Below are 22,977 nucleotides of genomic sequence, written 5' to 3'. Positions count from 1 at the left end.
CTATTTCTCTCTCTTCATCTTCTGGGACCGCTATGATTCTGATGTTGTTCCTTTTTAATGAATCACTGATTTCTCTAATTTTTAAATCATGTTCTTTTGCCTTAGTCTCCCTCTTTTTTTCTGCTTCATTATTCTCCATAAGTTTGTTGTCTATATCGCTGATTTGCTGCTCTTCCTCATCCACTCTTGCCGCCTTGGCAAGCATTTGAGATTGAAGCTCAGTTGTAGCATTTTTTTATTTCATCTTGACTAGCTTTTACTTTGTTTTTATCTCTGAAGAAAGGGATTCTAATATATTTTCAACCCCAGCTAGTATTCTTATTATCATGATTCTAAATTCTGGTTCAGATATCTTGCTTGTATCTCTGTTGATTAAGTCCCTGGCTGTTGTTTCTTTCTGCTCTTTCTTTTGGGTGAATTCCTTTGTTTCAAAATTTTGAAGGAAGAAAAGGAATACGGTAAAAACAAATTAAAATTAAAAAATTAAAAACAACACACACACACACACACACACACACACAGAAATCAAATAAATGATGCTAGATCCTAGGTGTGTTTTGGTCTGGGTGTTGAAAGGAGCTTGATAGATTAGAGAAAAAGTGGGGGAGAAAAAAGAAAAAGAAAAAAAAAAAGGAAAACGTTTGAAAATTTGAAATAATGAATAGAATGAAATAGAATAAAATGAAACGATGGGAGTAAAATAGGATTTGAAAAATTTACAAAAAAGTAAACAATATAGTAGAAAAAATTAAAGAAAAATATTCTTAATAAAAATTGAAAATAAAAATAATTTTTTCTTTCTGTATTCAAGAAAAAGAAAAGAAATGAAAAAGAAAACAAAAAGAAAATTGAATAGATGGACCAGTGAACAGACTGAAATACGATTGAAATTACATCATTTTCCCCTAGAAGTCAAACTATGAAGCAATTTATAGTCCATAAACTAAGCAGGCATGGAGACATGTGGTATTCCTGAAGAGCAAGCTTGGCCGAGTTGGGCGGGGCTTAGTGAAATGGCTCCACTCTCCACTAGATGACACTGCTTAGCTTACTCAGGTGGATTGTTGTGGCCCATGTAGGTCTGTATGCACATGCGTGGGAGGGGTGAAAATGGCATCACCCAGCTACCCAGTCTTTAGTATCAGAACTCTCTTCTCCCCAATTAGCAATGGCACACCCATCCTTTGTCTCTGGCTTCTGTCTACTCCCTGCTTTTACACTGTCCATTACCAAGCCATCAGGTTGCCAGGTGGCACCTCCCTCCTGAGTTTTATCTCAGATGCGGCTGTGTTTCCTGACCCCCCATTTCTGAGGGACTGAAGCTTTGACCCGTTCTACCCCTCTGCAGGAGGGTCTCACCAAGTAAGGGCCAGGTGCTGGCTGTACCCAGGAAAGTTCACGGGACCGTGCTGCTGTTGATGCCCAGAAACTGCCGCTGGGTGACAGCCCAGCCCAGAAAAAGTTCACATGATCATGTAGCAGCAGCGTTTCAGGGATTATGGAAAATCACAACACACATCTGGCTCCAGGCTTCACTCTTCACAACCTTGTTCCAGCACCAGCGAATATGGTTGTTCTCCAGGGTCTGATGGGACCTTTGCCTGTGGGGAGCCCTCCCAGCAGGGGAAGCGCCTCTCCTCATGTGGTCCGAAGACCTCCCAGACTTCACTCTGCTCCTGGGGATTCACCCTTCCCACCAGAGCACCTGCTGTTATCAAACTGTGGAGTTTCAGACTCTGCACTCCCCCTGTTTATACATTCTTAATGGAATTTAAACCCTCTTCTTTCTTTCTCCCTTTTTAGTTCAGTCCCTGCGGCTGTTTCCATTTTTCCACTTCCTCTCCAGCTGCTTTTGGTGGTGGTGGTGGGGTGCTTTTCCCGTATTCTCCCCACCATCTCTGTCCTCCCTCCACAAGCAGAAACCACTCTCTTCCCTCCGCGGCTTCTGTCTCCCCCAGTTCATCTCTCCGCGCCACTGTGTTCTGTGGTTCAGGTTGTGCAGATTGTTGTGTAATCTTCACATCAGTTTTCTAGGTGTGCAGGATAGTTTAGTGTTTATCTGGCTCTATTTCATTCACACGAGACACAAAAAAAACTTCCATGCTGTTCTGCCATCTTGGCTCCTCTTCTCTATTGTTCTAATTATAAAGAAGCTTACGTAAATGCTTCCTTAATTCCACTGCTGGCGGTGGAACATACATGAGAAATCCTAGGGCAACCATTAGGTGGCCTTAGCAGGGGCATGGTATACATTTTAATTCTTAAAATTGAACTTGTAAGAAACTTTTCCATACACAATACCAGGTTCTAAATCTTTTTTTTTTTTTTTTTTTTTTGGCCATTTTCTTATTAACCTAGGACTATTAGGAACCGTTTTGAAAACATTTGGGACAAAGAACCTTAAAATTATGCCAGTAAATTTGTTAAGTAACAGAAACTTGTGCTTTGGAATTCAAATGTGGAGGACTATGTTTCTGCTGTGCCCGAGACAATGATTCACAGATGACTTAATGATTTGGGAGTAAGGGAAAAAGAGTAAGATGGGCTTCCTCATTTTGGAATACCTAAGTCTCAGGAGCTTGAAGGTTCTCCACAATAATGTTTCCTTTAATGACTTCAGTTTTGTATTCTAAGAAAAATGAAAATAAGCAAATGCTAAATCATCTAATCATTCAAAGAGCCAAATGGTTTAGTGGCCAAGTTTATATCTGTCCCTCCTGTTCCAAGCAGCTGTAATAATACCAATAGAGGAACTGGTTGTAAAGGGTACAGGATATGGGCATGACAAATTCAAAAAAATGAGTATGGCATGTCAACCTATCCTACATCCACATATAAGCATCCATTTCATTTGAATAAAACATCATTCCTGTTAAATTGATGTTAATTTGAATTGTATCGGTTGTATTGTTGTATAAGATCTATAAACATCATGTTTATACCTCCTTTTATGTTGGCACCTAATGCATAGTGTGGTACACGAGAAAATTTGTCTTATTTGTAGCCTCATGTTACTCAAATGAGAAAAACACTGAGTTAATTATAAACTAGTTCTCAGAAGACATGTGATTAGAAATAGATTAGAAACTGTCTTACCTCTAGGAGAGCCATCAAACTTGGATACAGGAACATCAGGAATGTGCCACAAAGTAATTCTTCCTGAGACTTCTCCAGAGAATAGTATCTTATAAAAAGGCTCTTTCCTTTCATTCATGTAGCCCATAACAAAGGAAAGGCCCTGGTCCAAAACAAAAAGTTAGCTTTTATGTAGAAAAAAATATCTGAATATAAAATGACAACCACTATTTTCAAATGGAGGAACAAGACTTCATAGATTAACTGAATTGTTTCCATTTGCTTCCTGATCTTTCAAAAATTTCAGGTAACTTAAGTGACATTATCTCTTACTCAAGACAAAAAAAAAAAGTATAAAATAAGCAAAGTCCACAGCTAGACTTCAGAGAGTTACTAAGACTATTTAACATGTACTTAATGTTCTGTGTCTGTATTACACATAATGTTAGAGGCTTTACATTTATTCCGCTAAATAATCCTCACATTAATTCTCTGAGGTTGGCACTATCATGGTCTCCATTTCCCAAATGAATAAACTGAGAGTGAGAGGTTGATTTACCTAAAGTGTTATAGACAGCAAAGAGTCCATGTCTTCATGACCATACCCTACTGTCCACTAAGGAGGCCTGATTTCTTTATGGTCCCTTAAGTTCCATTGTCAATTACAATAGCAACAAGTAATATATGTGTGGTAATTTTGTGTTATTAACATGCTTTCAACTTTCTGTTAACTACTTTTCATATTTAATATACTTGATTTTAAACATTCTAGGAGATCAGAAATAAAAATGAGTCCATAACATAAACAAGTAAATAAACAAATAAATACTAATATAATTAAGTATATAGTTATAGTTTATATTAATATATTATATATTTATGTACATAAGGTTATGTACATAAATATAATTTTGCTGAGGTTATAATTTTGCTGAGGCAGAGTATGAATATTAAGCACCAGAGTTCTGGAAGACATGCTTTTATCAGTGTAATGGGTCTAGAGTCTCTAGTGCCTGAGTGCAGTGCAGATGTTCTTTGGGCAGACTTGCATATAGAGATTATGAACAAGGCATCAAAATGATTAAGTGATTATAAAAACAAAAACTTCTTTTGATGTACAAAGAAAAGTCACCCTGGAAAGAAAGCCAACTGCTGGTGCTAGAAGTAAAGAAGTCTAAGAAAGTGATAGATAGTTCCTCATTAGAAAATATGTTTGAAGGTCAGGACTTTGATGTATTATTGGAAAAATTCTGTAATGTATCTGAGGAGTATTAAAGGCCAAAGCATTGCTATATTTATTCCTCACAACAAAGCTACAGAGTAAGTAAACACTGCCATTATTCCTGTTATGGAGAAAAGAAAACTAAGACAGGAAGAGAGTAAGAAAGGAATCCAAGAGCATACAACCAAGGTAGTCCTCCAACATGAGAGCACTGCAGAGGAGAAAACAGCTCCTAGGAAGTTGCTTCTACAGATTTAGAAGGCACTTTCAAGTCTTATACTTCTCAATCCATCACTTTTGTAGGTGTTAGAAACCGTGTCAATACAATTTGGGTAAACCAGCAAACTAGCTTCTCAAACTCTCTTGACCTTGAAGAACCTTAGAGCTGACTAGTTCCACTCCCTCATGATTTTGATACAGAGAAGCTGAGCCGTTACTCGGTTCCTGTGGTTGGTGGCAGGCAGCATGCCTCATTTCCTCCAACAGCGTATGCTCTGGTGCTGCTGTTCTCCCTCTGTACCTACTATGCCACTGCCATTCATCACTTGCTCACACCCACGCCTTGTCACCTCCGCCCTCATCCTTTGCAGTATCCCTCTCTGATTCTGCTATTCACTTGGACACTCCCCTCAGAGCCCCTTACCATATGAACTCTGATTTGTCACCACAGTACCCAGGGTGTATCACAAGGAACACCTGCCCTACAGGAGGTAATAAAATAGCCCTTAAGAGTGAATTCTCGGGGCACCTGTGTAGCTCAATTGGTTAAGTGTCTCTTGATTGTGGTTCAGGTCATGATCTCACAGTTCATGGGACTGAACCCCACATCAGGCTCTGTGCTGACAGCATGGAGCCTGTTTGGGATCCTCCCTCTCCCTCTCTCCCTGCCCCTCCCCTGCTCGCTCTCTCTTTCTCTCTCTCAAAATAAATTAAGCATTAAAAAAACAAACCAAAAAAAAAAAAAACAAAACAAAAAACAAAAAACCCCAGCAAATTCTCTTGAGTTAACTGCCTGGGTTCAACTCCTGGTTTTAGCACATACTAACTCTATTAAAAGCACCAATTACTTGATTTAGACAATTTACTTAACCTCTCTGTGTCTCATTTTCCCTAAATGTGAAAGAAGGCCAGTAAAAACACCTACTCTATAGGATTGCTGTCAGGATTAATGAATTGATAAAGGTGAGGTGCTTAGAATGGTGCCCTGCATTTGGCACATACTCAGTACCTATGAACCATTCTTATTATCCACTTTTCGGAACAACTGAGAAACTTGCTCCAAAGTCCAACTGCCAGACTTGGGCCAAACTGCCCAGGTTCATATCCTAGGAATTAACCTTTCTGAACATGATTTGCAAAGTGAGGCCATGGTGGGAATGCATGTAAATGGAGGAGTGTGTATATTTGATAATAACAAGGACTAAAAAAAAAAATTACTGATCAGCATCATCGTTATTACTCTTAGTTCATGCACCCAAACTCCTTACATGCAATCCTCAGGCTACCTCTGCCTCAACTACCCCTTAACTCAGCACTGCAGAGTTACTCCACAGCTAAGACTCTGAAAGCCAGTACCTTATCTCAACAACCAGGACCCCTGCCACAGGCCTCAGTGATCATCAGCTGTCATTAGAACATTGGGAGACTCTCACGAAGCTACTGAAAGGAAGGGCGAGTCTCATTTTGCTACTACAACTCCATCAGCAGATATATTCCGAACATCACAAATGGTAACTGTGGGAACATGTTACTGTTACACACTGAGATTTATGTCTATTGGTGCCATTCCAAAAGAAGAGTCTACTTAATACTACATATTTATAGAATACCCTTTTCTAAGCTCCTTGTACTTATCAAACTTATCTCCCACCCCATCAAAATGTTACCTTCTAACTTCAGGAGAGATTAAGAAATCTTATAGTTAGTGAATATTGGCGATGTTTTGAATAAGGAAAATAATGTCAGACTTTAACTTCTGGCTGGACAAAGGGCAAGCAAGAGTGTGAGGATGGGTAGACCGGCTTCTTTAAGTTTCCGATTATTCTATTCATATTTCACTGGCTTCCTAGTATTTCCCACGTTTAAGATAAATAACTGTCGTTGTCTAAACAAGAATTGTTGTGGGGCATCTGGGTGGCTCAGTCAGTTAAGCAGCCAACTCCAGCTCAGGTCATGATCTCGTGGTTCGTGAGTTTGAGCCCTGCGTCAGGCTTTGTGCTGACAGCTTGGAGCCTGCTTCAGATTTTCTCTCTCTCTCTCCCCTTCCCTCAATAGCATGTGTCCTCTTTCTCTCTCTCAAAAATAAACTTAAAAAAAAGAGTATTTAAAAATTATTGATAGAAGATCCATAGATCTATGTCTTCATATTTTGAGGAACAAAATAAGGTAGCTTTCCCTAAGGTTAGTATTTTTTTTTAAGTTAATTTATAATTGCTGTGTTTTTCTTCAGCACCAATATGTGCAATCGACTAGAAGATCTTAAAGGATACTACCTACATTTTAGCTTTTGGGGAAAACTGCTTTATAAAAAGTGCATTCTGGTGCTAAAGGAAAGAATGGGCAGGCAGGTCCTTTACAAAATAACTAAAAATGCTTTTCTAAGTAAGCCACACTACTGCTCTTATAATCAACAGTGAAGCAAGACTCCATTGCCACTCACAGATGACTTTAGAAATAGTGTTTGATGCCACAATTCTGAAGTTTGCCTGTGCCCCAGTGGCACTTAGAGTTCTAATTTTGGGCTGGCAGTTTTTTAATCAAGTTTTTGCAACAAAACCCTGTAGATATGTTAAAGGGACAATTACAGAACTATAGGTTCTCCAGTGGCTAAGCTGCCAAATTAAGCAAACCATCAGTCTGTAAAAAATAACGTTTCCTTGGTTGACACGTCAGTAATCCAAAGTCCTTATTCTCCATGAAATACCTCCTTGGATAATTAACTGATGACTAAGTCCACAGGTTAACAATCATAACAGCAAGAACAAACCTCACTTTGGTTAGCACTACTAAAATAAAACAACTTTAAATGATCAGACTTCATAGAGTGTAAAGATAAAATTCAGTCAAGTAAAAACACACAATTATATCCTCAAGTCTGCCAGGACTCATAATTATACTTGTTTTACCAAGAAAATTTATTCAGAAGAATAGCTAAACATATGCGAAAACGATAATATTGAGTTAAAAAAAAAGCAGGATATAAACCATTTGATAAAATTTAAAAACTGGAGTAGACACATCAAAATGTTAATAACTTCATATCAAATCATTTTTCCAAAGGGTCAGTGAACAATGTGTATGTGTGGCAAGGTGGGGGGTGGGGCGAGAGAGTGAGAGAGAATTAATATGGCAAAATGTTGACAATTGGTAGATGAGTGGAGGTAGATGATGGAGGGTAGATGAGTGATCATTGTACACTTCTTGAAACTTTTTAAATATTTGAAAAATTTCCCATTAAAATAAGTAAATACATAAAAAATATTCCTTGTGAATATTTATGGTGGCAAAATTATGAATTTTACTTCCTCCACTTTTAACTTTTAATTTTAATTTTTCTATAACGAATATATATCATTTAGTTACTCCAGCTTTAAAATATATATTTTTCGAAGGCAAAGTTTTCTCTTCAGTACCCATTAACAATTAGATTTGATTTTCTCGTTGACAACTTCATGTGATTCTTCCATTCAATTTTTTCAAGTCTGATTCTCTGTTACAGACAAAGCAACACTTATCTAAGACGCAGAGTGAAGCAGCTTTGAGGCAGTCACTCTCTCCTTGCATTACCTTATTTTCCTGCACAGAAGTAGAGCACAGTAAATGAGGATAAATGGTCTCTTTAAGCACTCTTCCATCAGCAGGGTATATGCTTTTTGAAAGCCCACTGCATGGTGAAAAATAAAAAGCAGAGTTGAGAACTTTGAGGTTCTTTATTCGTTTTTTTCCTCCTCCCACTTTCAAAAGCCGGATGGTACCATTCAAGTTTCTAAACTCTAGTTAGAAATTGTTGGGTTAATAATTACAAGTGACTTTTTGAAAACCCAGCACCAGCTGTACAAGTTATACATGGTTAATCTCATTCCTTCATCCCCTGCTGTTTCATACAAAGGCTGAAGCCTCCCAAGCCCAGAGTAAATCTTCTAGTGCCAAAGTTGTTTTGTTCTGGTTTTTGATCATGGGCAGCATGCAGGGATTTTTCCATAATAAACCTCCCAAAGTTCATTTTCTACCTGAATGTTTTGTATGCCGCTCCCATCTGAGCCCACCTGTTCAGCAGCTGATAGATAAAACTGTGACCATCTTCTGTCCAGATGATGATTCTGTGAGCAGCAAGCACCTCTCCCCCAGCAAAAAACTGCCCACTTCTGCTAACTTCGGTCCGCAGAAGGGAAAAATCACAATAGTCATAAACCTAAAATACAAAATTAATGATGTACATTAACAAAAGCTTCTAATCTAATCTGTCAATGAGATGAAAGATAAATTATGCTTATCAAGACTATTTAGATGGCAGTGTTAATGCAACAATATATTAAATATTAATAACAGGATACACTGTACTCATGTGCCAAGATAATTTTTTACTAGTACTTATTTTTTTCATTTATCCTAAGGTAGATTTAATGAATAAACTTTATACCATTCCAGAATGTGCCCATTAAGCACAGAGGCCAAAAATCCCAAAATTTATATGTTATTTTATTCCTTCTATATGGTAGTCCAACTTCAACTTTTAAAAATTTGTTACACAAAAAGTTTACACAGCAGAAACCTTTTGATACACTATATATTTTATATTTTTGTTCAAAAATATGGTATCAAACATAAGTTAGATAATGTAGTTTTGTTAGCTGGGCCAGTTATATGAAACATTAAAGAAAAAGGGATGCTATCAAATGATAATAACTTAGCTCTTCTTTCTTGATGGAGAGATCAGTGAATATACTCATAAGAAAGTATATTCTCTAAAAATGAATATAGCAACTATGCAGAAAAGGACAAAGCCTATAAATAAAATCAATGTATGTAGATGAAAGGGTTTAGTTTGCTTTTTAATTTTAAAGTTCAGGCATCAAATTTTTAAAGTAATCCAGAGATAAATGCTCATTATTGTTATGGTATGTTACTAATAAAATTGGGATCTACTTTATATATATAATATCCTGAGAAGCAAAACAGCTGAGTGCAGGGAGAGGAAAATTGATACAAATGGGTCATAAAAGACAACTAATTCAATTTATCGTGTCATTTTTATAATACCTTCCAACATTTAGAAAATACCACCAATAAAAGTCTCTCCGTGTATGTGCAAAATCGTATTGCCCGGCAGTTCAGGGAGTCGAGAAATTTGGATTCCTTCTCGTAGACATCTTGTTTTTCCTTCAGAAGGAATGAGAACACTTTAGTGCTGGTTCTAGGTAATTTATACATGACTTGCTCTGCTGTACACCTGAAGTAGATCAGACCATTTTTATAAAAAACAAAAAACAACTACCCCAGTTTCCTTTTGAGTTCCCTGAACTAAGAAATCACTTCACAAAAGAAACCATGAACAGGAAACCCACTTGGCTTAAAGGATTCCTCATATATAATCATTCCTACAAGCATTCTGTGGGGCACTGTGCTGGATGCTGAGAATGTAAAGATAGGAATAAGTTTCTCATTTTCAGATGTGGTGGAAAGACAAAACAAAAAAAGTAACATATTAAAAAAAAACAAAAAAAACTACAGTACCTTCACTGATAAAAAAGAAAAATGAGTAAGTACTTTGAAAAAACAAAAGCATGGCCAGCACAGAACATCTAGAATACCATATTCACAGTAAGTTTCTGATGATGCTGGTGTGTGTTTCTTGGGCTCATTATGGCAACACAATTCCTAGGCTTCCTCTAGGAATTTCCAAGAAGTTCCAAAGGAGAGCTCAGAGCATGGGGCAGCTGAAACAATTTTATCATCAGCATATAGAATATCACTGTTTTTTTGTCCACCACTTCAAATTGTAGCCTGATGCAGGAACAGGTGAATATACTAGACTCCCAGTGCATGTGACCCCAGCTGTTCACAGTCATCTTCCTGCTACTGCTCACATACACTCAGAAGAAAGGGGGTCTTTCTGCTGTAAGGGTCAGAAAGATATTCTTCTATGATGGACTTTATTTTTATTAAAATGTAATCAATATGTGTGTGTGTGTGTGTGTACACGCACGTGCCCATAAAAACATTTGTATATGCCCTGAGAACAGGTTGGAAGGATACAGTCTAATTGTTATCAATTAGAGGAGTGATGGGGGGAGTACACAGAGGTAAAATTTATATACTTCTACATTATTTGAACTCTTAACAATGAGCAGGTAACACCTTTATAATTAATTTTAAAACACCAATAAATATGCTTGAAATTGGAGAATAAAGAATAGAGTTTCACAAACCAACCTGAATGCTGTTGATAGTTGAAGAGAGATCCCATACTTTGAGCTCACCAGCTACTGATACCACCAAGAGAGAATCTTCTGTAAAAACAATAAAGGTCACATAAAAGTTGACCACTGTTATAAGTGGTTGCTGTAGAGACCATTTCACAGTCATTTAAGGATTATATAGGGTTACGTAGGTGGAACATATTCAACTTTAGCGTTATTTTTCTGATAAAAAATAAACATTTTAGATCACATTTTAAGTGTGTTTCAAAATTTCAAAATGACCCCCATGTAATAGAGAGCCACTAAATAGAGAGCCACTAAAAGCAGAGCCACGTTGCAAATGATTATGTTGTCAACATTACATCTTCTTATTTCAGAAATAAGTAAGGAGCCAACCTTCCCTCATTACAGAAATCGAATTATCTTCTTTACTACATCCAGAAGACACAGCAAAGCAAAAGTTCCAAGCGTCTTGCTAATCCACCACAAATGCCTGCTTGTCACTCCTGAAATGTACCGATGAACTGGGTCATGGAAACATGGTCTCCTCTTTTCATTTCATCTTGACCTCTTGCTGACTTTCTAACGACTTGAACCATTGGCTTGGGTGTTCTCAGTTTTTTGATTTGGCTTAGAGAACTATCCCCACCAACAGGTAAACATAAAGAAGTATTCTGAGCTCTTGCCCAGTAGCTCAACAAATAGTTCAAAAGTGATCTTTTTATATGCATTCTCTTAGTGTTCTATAAGACCCAACTATTACCTTGAATTCTCATGGAGTGTACAATGCACAGGCAGTTGATCCAATCAGGAGACTGAGATGATATAAAAGTGTGAATAACAGCCAAACTTTTAGCATCGATGATAAGAACATCTTGATATTCTCCACAACACAAAAGCCAGCCTTCCCCTGTCATCCGGAAGGAGCAGTGGTAATACTATGGAAATGGAATTCAAAGCAAGAGTTGAATTACTAGCAATTAACAGAATTTGGGCTATGGTGAAGACTCCTCTGATTTTAGTTTTATCATCTATTCAATGAAGGTATTTACTTGAATGAATAGCAAGTTAAATTTCTTTTAGTTCAATGATTCCACATTGCTAAAGTATTGATTTGGGGCTTGAGTCTCCTTTGTATTTCAGTATTTTTCCTGAGAAAGGGGGATCTTTTTAGGAAGAATGAATCTTATTCCAATCATAGAAAGTTCACAATTGTTTTATTTCTAGAATGCTATGTAGAAATAGACAACAACAAAAATCAGGTTCTTCTGGCAACATTGCTTCATGTTAATAAGAAATAAACACATTTGAAGAGTGTGTGAGGAATTCTAGTGCCAAGTAAGTTTTGAGAACAGCTTTTATCAAAGATTGAGTAACACATTCTACTCCAGACAGACTCTCTCACTATTAAGATTTTGGCACCAGAAAGGAGTTTGTGAATATTGCAGTGCAAGTCCTCAATGCTAAAAGCAATGAGTAAAACATTAAAAAACACTGTCAGCACCATTGGTATAATGCAACTGCCTTACCTGTATGCTGGGAGTCCATCTACCAAAAGGTAAAATCTCTTTTAAATACTGGGAAATAAAGGTATCGCTATACCTTTTGCTCTCTTTTCCTAAATAAGAAATTCAGAAATTAAGAACCTATCCACCTAAAAATAGTTAAAATTAAAGACAAGAAAACCTTTTTTGCTTTTATAAAATAATTTGTCATTAAAACCGAATCTTTCTACATGTGTATCTGTGTGTGTGTGGAGTGTAACTAAGAAAAAAAAACTGTCTTTCAAATGTATCTATGTCGGAAAGACACAAAAATAAAGGAAGAATCAGGAAAACAATTCTTGAATAGTTAACTTTGGGGGGAAAATGCCAAAATAACAGATGATAACTGACAGTGTTCTATTTCAGGGACAAAAGAAAAATTAAAGAAAAGAATATCCCCCCAAAGACATTTCTTTAAATGTGTGCCTAGAAAATGCTCTGAAGGAATTGCAGAATCCAGAAATGTTCTGAAGGGACTGAATTTACTTACACAGATTGCAGTGTGCCTGTAAGGAAGCGTGGCCTTCTCCACACGCTGTCCGTTCGTGACATTCCAAACACACATCTCCCTAGCAGAGATAACTTGGTATTATTCTCTGTCATTTCCAGTCAATTGGCTGAAATAATTTTTGTGCCACCAAGTTTTTCTGTAGTGCTGCACTTAAATGCAACCTGATCGTTTATGTGGCTTTTTGTTACAGATTACTGAGCAAGAAAATGTTGTGGTCATTAGCAGGGATGACATACTGTATCTGTGTCTTTTTGTTTGGGTAATTACACCCTGCCGCCAGCCTACAGACCTTACCTTAGCACCAACCTGACCTAAAACAAATTGTGTGGATACAGCTATCACAGTCTGTTAGAGTGACAGTACAACAATCTTTCCATGGAAACTGCATCCTCTTGAAAATGGTTTATTTCACTGAACTTAAACTACATATTCTGAAAAGCATAACGCATCAAGGGCTGCATCTTCTGGAGCCGAAGTATCATTTTTATAAAAATAAACAGTGCCACCAAGAGGCTATATTTGGTCTATAATTGATAATGGTTTATTTCTTTGCTTATCCTGAAATGCTGAAATCACACTTGCTGCTGCATGTTTAGAAAATTCTAATTGTTTACAAAACTCTGACTTGGTTGCATATATGTTACAAAGATGTACATACCATTAGGAAACACAGTGATAAAATGCATCCAAGTATAGGGCAATTTAAATCTATGTGATTTCAGTTCACAAAAACCAGAATGGCTGTTTTAGAGTTGTTTGGTAATATTCTTCAGTTTTCACACTTCCAACACATAAGCAAAACTTTCCATGAAAAAATTAAGGATAGCTTTATTAGCTCTAAGGGAGAAGCTGCTATTAAGAAGCAAAAGATACGAATTAATCATAGTAAATGCTAGATGCATTTGGTGTTTGCCAGCCTTTTTGTTTTTCTGGCCAAACACTGGAAATCAATCTTTAAATCAGTGGTTCTCTACCTGGGGCGATTTTGTCTCCCAAAGGACATCCAACAATGATAAGAGATTTTTGGTTGTCACAACCAGGAACACACTACTGGCATCTAGTGGGGAAAGGCCAGGAATGCTGCTAAATATCCAGCAATGCACAGGAGGGCCCCCACAACAAAGAATTCTCCCGGTGCTCCAAAATGTCCTTAGTACCGAGGCTGAGAAATCATGTTCTAGATATGAAAACAAAATATTCATAGTTTTTTCTCTCTGTTTATATCCAAACGTATTCCAAAAAGGATTTGAGGCAATATGAAAACTCACATAACTCAATAAAACAAAGGGAAAATGTGCACACACACGTGTGTGTGTGTGTGTGTGTGTGAAATAAAACTAGGAAAAAAGGTAGAAATTGAAATAATATATCTCAAAGGTAAAAAAAAAAGTGTCAAAGATAAAAATAAATAGAACTTTAAGTCACTATTAATATAAAAGTTTAGCTTCATAAGGAATTGGAGTTTATTAACATGGTTCTCAACTCTAGCTGTACATCGCCTGTGCATATTTCAAAAATTATCCATAGAGATTCTAATTCCATGGCTCTGTGTTGGAGTCCCCACATGTAGGTTTTGCAAAGCTCCTGGTCATTAATTTGTTTCTAGATAAGGCTATCTCTAAACCAGTGGTTCTCAACTGGCTATACATGAGAGTTATCAGGGAACTTTTTAAAAATACTGGGGCTAGGACCCAGACATCAAGCCATGCTAATAAAATCCCATTTTCCAAGGTTGGAGCCTGTATCAGTAAAAGCTCTCTCTGTGATACCAATGTTTCTCTTGGATTCTAATGTTTTCCCTATTTGTTTGCTTATCATCTTATTTTCTATCTTAAAGTAAGAAAATATATATATATATACAAAAATACCACAAAGCAAAAATTGACTCTTATGCTTAGCAGTTCTTTTTAAGAAAAGAAAGCAAATGTGTTTCAAAAATAGCATTGACATTTTAGCTGGAACAGTACAAGTTACATATTTAATAAGAACACAGGAAAATTAACTGTTAAAATGTACATTCTTCTTTTCCTTTTGAAATACTGTTACCAAAGTTTCTACATAGATTAAATCATCTTCAATTAAAAAGGAAGCTTAACTCAAAAAAATTGTTTAACAATTGCCAAAATTTTTAAATTTTTGATTTTTTAAATTTCAGTTAAAAGAGGAACACAGAGGAAAGTATCTGCAACATATAAAATTAGAAAATTGTTAAATTCCCACTGATTTCCTTAAGAAAAGCCCCCCCTTTTTACTCAATCTGTATCTCTACCTCAGCAGCTCAATAAAAATTCATCTGGTGATAAGCAGATCAGTCACCACTCTTATATCCACTTTTCTACTTTCAGAAATAGACTATTTTCTTTGGTCCATGCTTATTCTTATATTTATTTGCCTATAAAGTTGTTATGATTATAATTTTAATAAAACATCTAGAGGGAGAGGAGATAAACATGGTTTGCCATCTTGAATCCAAGTCCCTTATGTTCTTCAAACTCTCTTTTATCTTCCATTATACTTTTTTTTTTATTTTTATTTTTTAATGTTTTTATTTATTTTTGAGACAGAGAGAGACAGAGCATGAACGGGGGAGGGGCAGAGAGAGAGGGAGACACAGAATCGGAAGCAGGCTCCAGGCTCTGAGCCATCAGCCCAGAGCCTGACGCGGGGCTCGAACTCACAGACTGCAAGATTGTGACCTGAGCTGAAGTCGGACGCCTAACTGACTGAGCCACCCAGGCGCCCCTTCCATTATACTTTTAGGGTTTCATTGGCATTCTCAGGTTCCATTCTGCTTCTGGAATTCTGGTTTCCCTTAGTTTTGTCTTAGGCTTTCTTACCATCTCACATTTCGCACTCTCTCTGGGTGAATTATCTATTCCCATCACTTCAGGTAGCACCCATATGATGTTGGAATCCCAGACCAATTCACTGAGCTCTACATTTCCATACACAACTGGCTATTAGATGTCTCTACCTAAATGACTTGCAAGACTTCACACTCTTCATATTCACAATGAAGCAAAACATCTGCCTGCCTTAGTTTTCTATTCTCAGTGAATGGTATCATCACCAATGAGTTTCCCAAGTTATTCTTGACATCACACTTTCTCTCACTGCCCCCATGTTCAGTACTCACTATACCAGATGTGTTCTCTGAACAAGCAGCATCAGCATTGTCCAGGAAACGTGTTAGAAATGCAAGGTCTTGAACCTTAGCCTGGACCTACTGAACCCATATCTCTGGAAGTGGGGCCAGAAGTCTGTTATTTAAACCAGCTCTGTAAGTGGTCCTACTGCAAGCTCAGGTTGGAGAAGCACTTCCCTGGAAGACTCTAAGACTGGGTACTTGCCCAACTTTCTTACTTCTCACTTGTGATTAAAAGTTTTTTTAATAAGTAATAACCCCCTTTATCAATGCCAAGGCTTTTTTTGCCTTAAGGTTTTATTAACTACATGTATTTATTAACACAAAATATTTACATAGCAAATATCAACATTTTGGTCATTATTCATCTGGTAAATCTTTTTTCCATCCATTTACTTTTAACCTTTCTATGTCCTTATGCTGTTTTTGTCTTTTAAATTGTATGACCATCTATGTGATTTAACTAGAGGGCTCGGTCTCAATTGAGATTATGGTTTTAGTCAGATTTATCTCAACTATGTTATTCTGTGCTTTCTATTTGCCCCATTTATTTTGTCTCCTTTGGATTAAATAACATTATTTTTCTTTTCCAAATTGGAAGTTCTGTATTCTATTTCTTTTATTTTGATTTCTTCTATCTGTTCTTTTAGCAGCTACCCTGGAAATATGTACATCTAGCTTTTTTTTTTTTTTTTTTTTTTTTTTTTTTACATCTAGCTTAAAGCCTAAAGTTATTCAACATCTTTACCCACCTATAGAACAAGAACGTGTGGAATCTGATCACTACACTATCCTATGTGATTGTTGACTAGAATTGACATATTTATAGATTGTGTGTATATATGGCGGTGGGGGGTGGGAGGTATATATAAACATTATTGTCTTCTAATCTATATTTATTTGCATTTTCTGAAACGTTGCTGGTTTTGTTCAATATTCCTTCTTACATCTCAGCTCTTCTGTATGAAATCATTGTTTTTCTTACTGAAGAATGTCATTTACAATTCTGGTGCTTATAGAGGGTCTATGGGCAGTGAACATTCTTAGTATTTGTCTTAAGTACTTACTTAAATAGTTAGCATTATATTAATACTTATTAATACTTAGATACTTAAGTACTAATTACTTAAATACTTACTAAATGCTTAACATTTGTCTAAAATACCTATTGTGACCTTATTTTTTTAAAAGACATTTTCGCTAGAGATACAATTCTAAGTTGGCAGATATTTTCTCTCAGCTTTTTGAAGATATTTCATTACTGTCTAGTTTCCATTTTACTGTTGAGAAGTCAGCTTAATTACATTCCTTTATAAATCTGCTTTTTCCCACTAACTCCTTTCAGGATTTTCTTTTTCTCTGGCATTCTCTGGCATTGTCTGTTTCAACATCAGGCCTCCAGGTATCTATTTCCTTTCATGTATCCTGGGATTCATTGGGATTCCTGAATCTTAGGATTTATGCCTATTGATGACATCATACTTTGGGGGAAAAATGAAATACTGAGTCAAAGCAATTTTGTGCCCCTTTGATCAACTTGGAAGCAGAAATGCTAAGTCCACAGTCATTCCCAAGTCTACTCAAAGCAAAAGTCATTGTTTGGGGCATAATGGACCAAGCCTAGTAAACTAATAACTTCCAGCAGATTAAACCAAGATTTGCTAAGTATGCAATAGCTGAAATATAGATACTGCCTAAAAAGTATCTCACAGATGCAGGCTAAGTTTTGCATCTTGAAGGAACAGAATTCTAGAAAATTCAAATCATCTTGGAAAAGAAAGACCAAACCAGACTCTTTGGCTCTTTAATAATCATATTTGCAGGGTCATACAGCTAAATTCATCTATCATCAAGAATATGCCCATTAACCTTAGTTTCTTTTTTGGAGCTAGACTACTGTGGGCAAAAACCTCAAGCTGGAACTCAATTACTTTCCAGAGCTATTTCTCATTTAGCTATTAATTTTCTCAATTCTCCAAGTAGACTCAGAAAAATAAAAAATTGCCATCTCCCAAATTCTCTAGACTGGGAATGGGAGTCCTAGCATATGAAAGCTACTAGCAATTGTTAAAAAAAGAATGTACCAGTGCATTTCACTTTAGCCTCATCCAAAGTTCAATCTCTCTAGGTTTAACAATTATGTCTTTGCTATAAGCTATGAGAACAGCTTTGCTATCTGTTTCACTAGCATTTTGTTAAACTATTAAGTTTCTACAAGGTGGACACTCATTATTCTTTTCGTTCTCAGAGCCATGTAATTTCTTCTCAGATTAAAAACAAAAAGGAGGGGTTCTCTTGTTTCAGCCTGTAATCCAATCCCTGATTCACAAATGCATGCTGAATTGATTCTGCATTCCTGGGTTTACTTTGGCAAATAACTCTTCAGCTGAGCCCAGTAGATCTTCCATCAGTGAGGCTTTTCTCTTACAGCTTAGTTCTATTTCATTGGAATAAAGCTTGCTTCCATGAAACTGCACCCAAATCACAGTCTATTTCCCCTTTTTCCCATCATCCCACTTACCACTGAGTCCTCTCTTCTGTTTCTTCTATAATGATATCAGACGAGTGTATTACATAAGGAGTATAACTATTGAGTTGTTGTACAAACCTATGAAGGCTTGGATAGTTTGCTTAAGAGCTCAAAGTGAGTTACAACTTGAAAAAAGACAAGCACCAGACTTTTCCGTTTTCAGATTCTATAACAGGTGGCATTTGCCAGTATCTTTTACACAGGGAGGCTGCCACAAGGCCTGATACACAAGTTGGGGTGTTTATTCTGATCTTAATCCGGAAAAAAAAGAGTATTAAATTGGGAAACATAGTACTGATCACATTCCTTGGGATCATCACACAAATTACCATTCAAGATCAAAATTTTCCTATATGTAAAAGGAACATGATAATCACTAAGATTTCCTTCAACTCCCGAATTCTGTACCCCATTAATTGGTTTTAAAAAGGTAGAGAGAATACAGATGGTTACAAAGTTGCACACATCTTACGTACCCATTTTCAGCAGCACTAACGACATAGGGCTGTTTAGAGAAGTCCCTCGCTTTTGCCAAACATGTTACAGAAGCCGAATGACCAAACAGAAGTTCTTTAGCTGAAATCTGAAAATGATCAGGGTAAGCTTTTAAACAGTTGTAAACTTCTTAAGAATATAAACATCATTTTATGTGGCTATTCATAATTCTGATTAGAAAATCCTGTTATATTATGTTTTTGCTCTACATACGTTTTAGGAAAACTGATTTATGCCACATGGAAATCCACAGAATAAAAAAAATCTATTTTTTAATGTTTATTTATTTTTGAGAAAGAGAGAGAGAGAGAGAGAGAGAGCGAGCACAATTGGGGTTGGCGCAGTGAGAGAGGGAGACACAGAATCCGAAGCAGGCTCCAGGCTCTGAGCTGTCAGCACAGAGACCCATCTGGGGCCTACACCCATGAACTGTGAGATCATGACCTGAGCCTAAGTTGGCACTCAACCAACTGAGCCACCCAGGCACCCCTAAAAAAATATCCAGATACAGGAATTGTGTTGTACACATTTTTTGGTTTTTGTTTTCGGTTTTATATCCATCTTGACAACTAAACAATCACCAGACCTGTTTTACAACATCTAGGTTTTGAATACAAGTAAGTCAGTGTTGATGTTTATTATGCACAAAATGTGCCTCAAATGATAGCAGCATGTTAATGCTCAAATTTCAGAATGCAGAAATGAGTTTACAAAATAATACAAAGAAAACATTACCCTTTTTGTAATCATTATAACCTTACTGTAACCTTATGTGGCTTCTTGCCTCAGAAATAAAAACTAATAAAAACTAATTTTTCCACATTAAAAGTCAGATTTTAACTAAGCTCTTATTTAAAAACACCGATTTTTAAACATGAGTTTAAAAATATGGCATTGAAGGCTAATTCTTCCATTATCTCATGTGTGAAAGATGTCCAGTGCTCTTTGTTTTTATAAAACAAGATTGTGAAAATCAAATTACAAAACAGAAAACATGCAAGATCCCTTCAAATGGAGAAGAGGTTGTCAGTAGGGACTAAAAATTTAATTTGAATGACTAGAAAATTTGTAATAAAACTTGTCCTATGGGTAATAATCTATTTCCAAATTAATTCATATTCATTATGCTTTTTCTGAACTATGTAAACATATCCATAGATGATAACCAAATCATATCAATGAGTACAAATTATTTCAAAACACAGTTGTTCTCTGCCTTCATCTTATTTCTATCATAATCAGCAATACTTCTCTAAAAGATGTTAGATTAAATTTCTAAAGATGTTAGATTAAAGTTTTGTGGTTGGTTAGAACCATTTAAAACCCAAGTTCTTATTCCACCTTTTTCCTGGGAAATCCAGAAGGTCCCATGTCAGAAAATAACATACTGTCTTTCCCCATCATCACATTTGAGAACACATACCCCCAGGCATTTAACACCTTTCCATATATTACAGGCCAAATTAAGGAATGAATCAGGGCAAATCAAGGACATTCCCTCTCCTAGAGAAAATCCACTATGAATAAAACAGCATAAAGGAATTCCATTGCTTTGCATACGGAGTCCTCATTCTGCTACTAACTCCCACATGCAGTTGAATAAGCTCTGACTCTTCAGTATAATCTCTTCATTTTATCATATTCTGGAACTGCTGTGAGGAATAACAACAACAACAAAAATCCACCATCATACCTGCTCATTGTCATGATGAAATCCACGGCACCTTTACTTCCATTCATGGGCTCTACCTGTATGAAGCGTTGCCAACCCCGCCCAATGCCAAGAGCTTCCAATAGCACAAATGGGAACACACAACTTGCTGAGCATCCACCATATCCAGGCACTAGTGCAACTATGAACAGGGTCTCATCCCCCATTTCACAGATGAAGAAATCAAGGCTCAATGAATATGTCATTTGTTTGACATCAAAGTTGGTAAATATCAGAACTAGAACCTGATCAATCTCTCCATTCTCTCCCTATACACAATATTGCTACTCTTCAGTTTGTCATTGTTGTGTTTCCTTCTGAGTATTAAATAGGAAGAAAAATAGAACACAGCAACACTCAGGGAATATATCTGGAAGGATGTTCAACTCACCTTTCTCTATGCTTAAAAGTGTTAAAAATACCAGAAAACACAAGTGAAGTAGTTCTTAGCATGAAACCTTGGAGAAGCTCCTCACTGGGAGACCCCATGAAGAGGTCTTTGGGAGTCTGACCCTGAGCTTGGGATGCATGTGTTGAGAAGCCCAAGACAGGGAGGTACTTATTCTCTAGCTTCCCGGTACCCTACAGTCCCACCACCCATGGACAGGGAAAAACTGAGATGTGTTTCTAATCCCCTAGTAAATACTTGGATGCTCCAAGATGTCCAAAACTTAAATCACCTCCTTTCCCTTCCTGTTCCTATTCTCTAATCATCTCTATTCCTTATACAAATACAGGATACCATCACACCACCAGTCCCACCCACCACTCAAACCCCAAATCTATAAGGTAACCTTGACTGTTCCTGCACATTTACCCACACTCCAATCATTTGCTCAGTTCCTCCCATTCTTTCTTCTTAGTATCTTCCCAGTTTTCATCTCCTTTTCTTCCCCTCTGTCACTGACTTTGTTCATACTCAAAAACTTTCTTGCCTAAATTAACGTAGAGGCTCCTACCACAGTCACTGTCCTTTATCTCTTCTCCCTCTGCCGTCAGTATGCCCTTGACATTAATACCAAATGATAGTCTAAATCACAAATATAATAATATAGTTTTATGTCATCTTCTTGCATAAATCATCTCAAAATCCCTTAATTTTGCCACTGCTTTTAATTAGCACATGGTGTTCCTGCTAGTTAATTTTTTTAAATATAAATCCCTCAGCCCTCAAGGTACTCAGAGTACCTTGTATTATCACATAAATGCACAGCATTAGCCAATATCCTTCCTTTACTGCACTGCAGCCCCTTTGATGGCCAGCACCAAGTCTTCTCGTTCGTGTTTGAACCGAGGTACACAGCGTACTGCCTAACTTATATGTAGTCAATAAATGCATGTTGAATAAATGCTGAATAAATACAAGGAGCGTATGTAAAAAGATACAAATGCTAGGATTCCAAATTTCTTAAGCTTATTGCATCCTACCTATTATATAACACAACTACTCCAGCCAGAAACCACTATACTGAAATATTAAAAACAGTAGCAAGACATTTGAAGCCATTTAGAAGTGTGAGTTTAAACTCTAAGAGATAATACATGTGGTGGGCCACTTTTTTCAAAGCTCAACTGTTGCAATAAGACCAGTTCCTTCTTTCTAGGATGTTCATAAACATTGAGCTGAGCTGCTCTGCTATGCAGTTCTTGGCAGTCCTGCAGTATAACTCTTCTGTGATGGGAGATGTTAATTAATTACACTATAAAATAGAATTACAATTAATTGTTAATTTAGGTTTTAAAGTGACAAACTTTAAAGGCTAAAAATAGTCTTTGATCTTTAAAAGGCTTCTTAATGAGGGCAGTATACTTTAAGTACATCATTAGTTTAAATGTTCAAATTGGGTCTAGAGGCTGCTAGCACTAAGCAAATATCTATTCCAATATGTTAAATGTTTATGACTTGGGACAGGGACAATTAATTGCCAATCAATGGGCCAAAACCTAGGTGAGGTCAGGTTCTGAGATAGGAAGACGACAATAGTAAAGTGGATTTAGAGCTTTTTGATGTGATCTTTAAAAATCACATGCAAGCAGAGACTAAAAGAATAGCAAGAAGGCCAAACTGACAGAAACACCCAGATAATTAAGATATTACTCATTTAGTTAATAGCGGTTTTCAAGGGTGCCCTTTGTTTAGATTAACGAGCCATAATTTTTAGAATTATACTTATATGTCTGTAGTTCAGTTACTTAAACATATAATTCAGGATGTAAAATGGTAACACTCAGCACAGCTTCAAGGGTGATAACACTTAGCTGGTAGCTAAGATTAGCAATATTCATAATAAAATTTTCAAATAGGATCTTGATCCATCATATAGT

At 36.6% G+C, this 22,977-nt stretch overlaps 1 protein-coding gene across 1 annotated transcript in view; it reads right to left on the bottom strand.

Annotated features, from left to right (window-relative positions):
* Positions 1 to 22,977, bottom strand: part of WDR72 (WD repeat domain 72) — a 235,648-nt gene that overhangs the window by 185,252 nt on the left and 27,419 nt on the right. Inside the window, exons 3-10 of the mRNA XM_060618479.2 lie at positions 18,923 to 19,029; positions 12,751 to 12,829; positions 11,480 to 11,654; positions 10,730 to 10,806; positions 9,557 to 9,676; positions 8,563 to 8,708; positions 8,084 to 8,180; positions 3,097 to 3,238 (exon numbers count right to left, since the gene is read on the bottom strand). Coding sequence (XP_060474462.1) covers positions 3,097 to 3,238; positions 8,084 to 8,180; positions 8,563 to 8,708; positions 9,557 to 9,676; positions 10,730 to 10,806; positions 11,480 to 11,654; positions 12,751 to 12,829; positions 18,923 to 19,029 — 943 coding nt within the window. The remainder of the gene's footprint in view (positions 1 to 3,096; positions 3,239 to 8,083; positions 8,181 to 8,562; positions 8,709 to 9,556; positions 9,677 to 10,729; positions 10,807 to 11,479; positions 11,655 to 12,750; positions 12,830 to 18,922; positions 19,030 to 22,977) is intronic.

The sequence above is a fragment of the Panthera onca genome, chromosome B3, assembly GCF_046562875.1.
Source record: "Panthera onca isolate mPanOnc1 chromosome B3, mPanOnc1 haplotype 2, whole genome shotgun sequence".
NCBI lineage: Eukaryota > Metazoa > Chordata > Mammalia > Carnivora > Felidae > Panthera > Panthera onca.
This window is presented reverse-complemented; position numbering and strand designations above follow the sequence as displayed.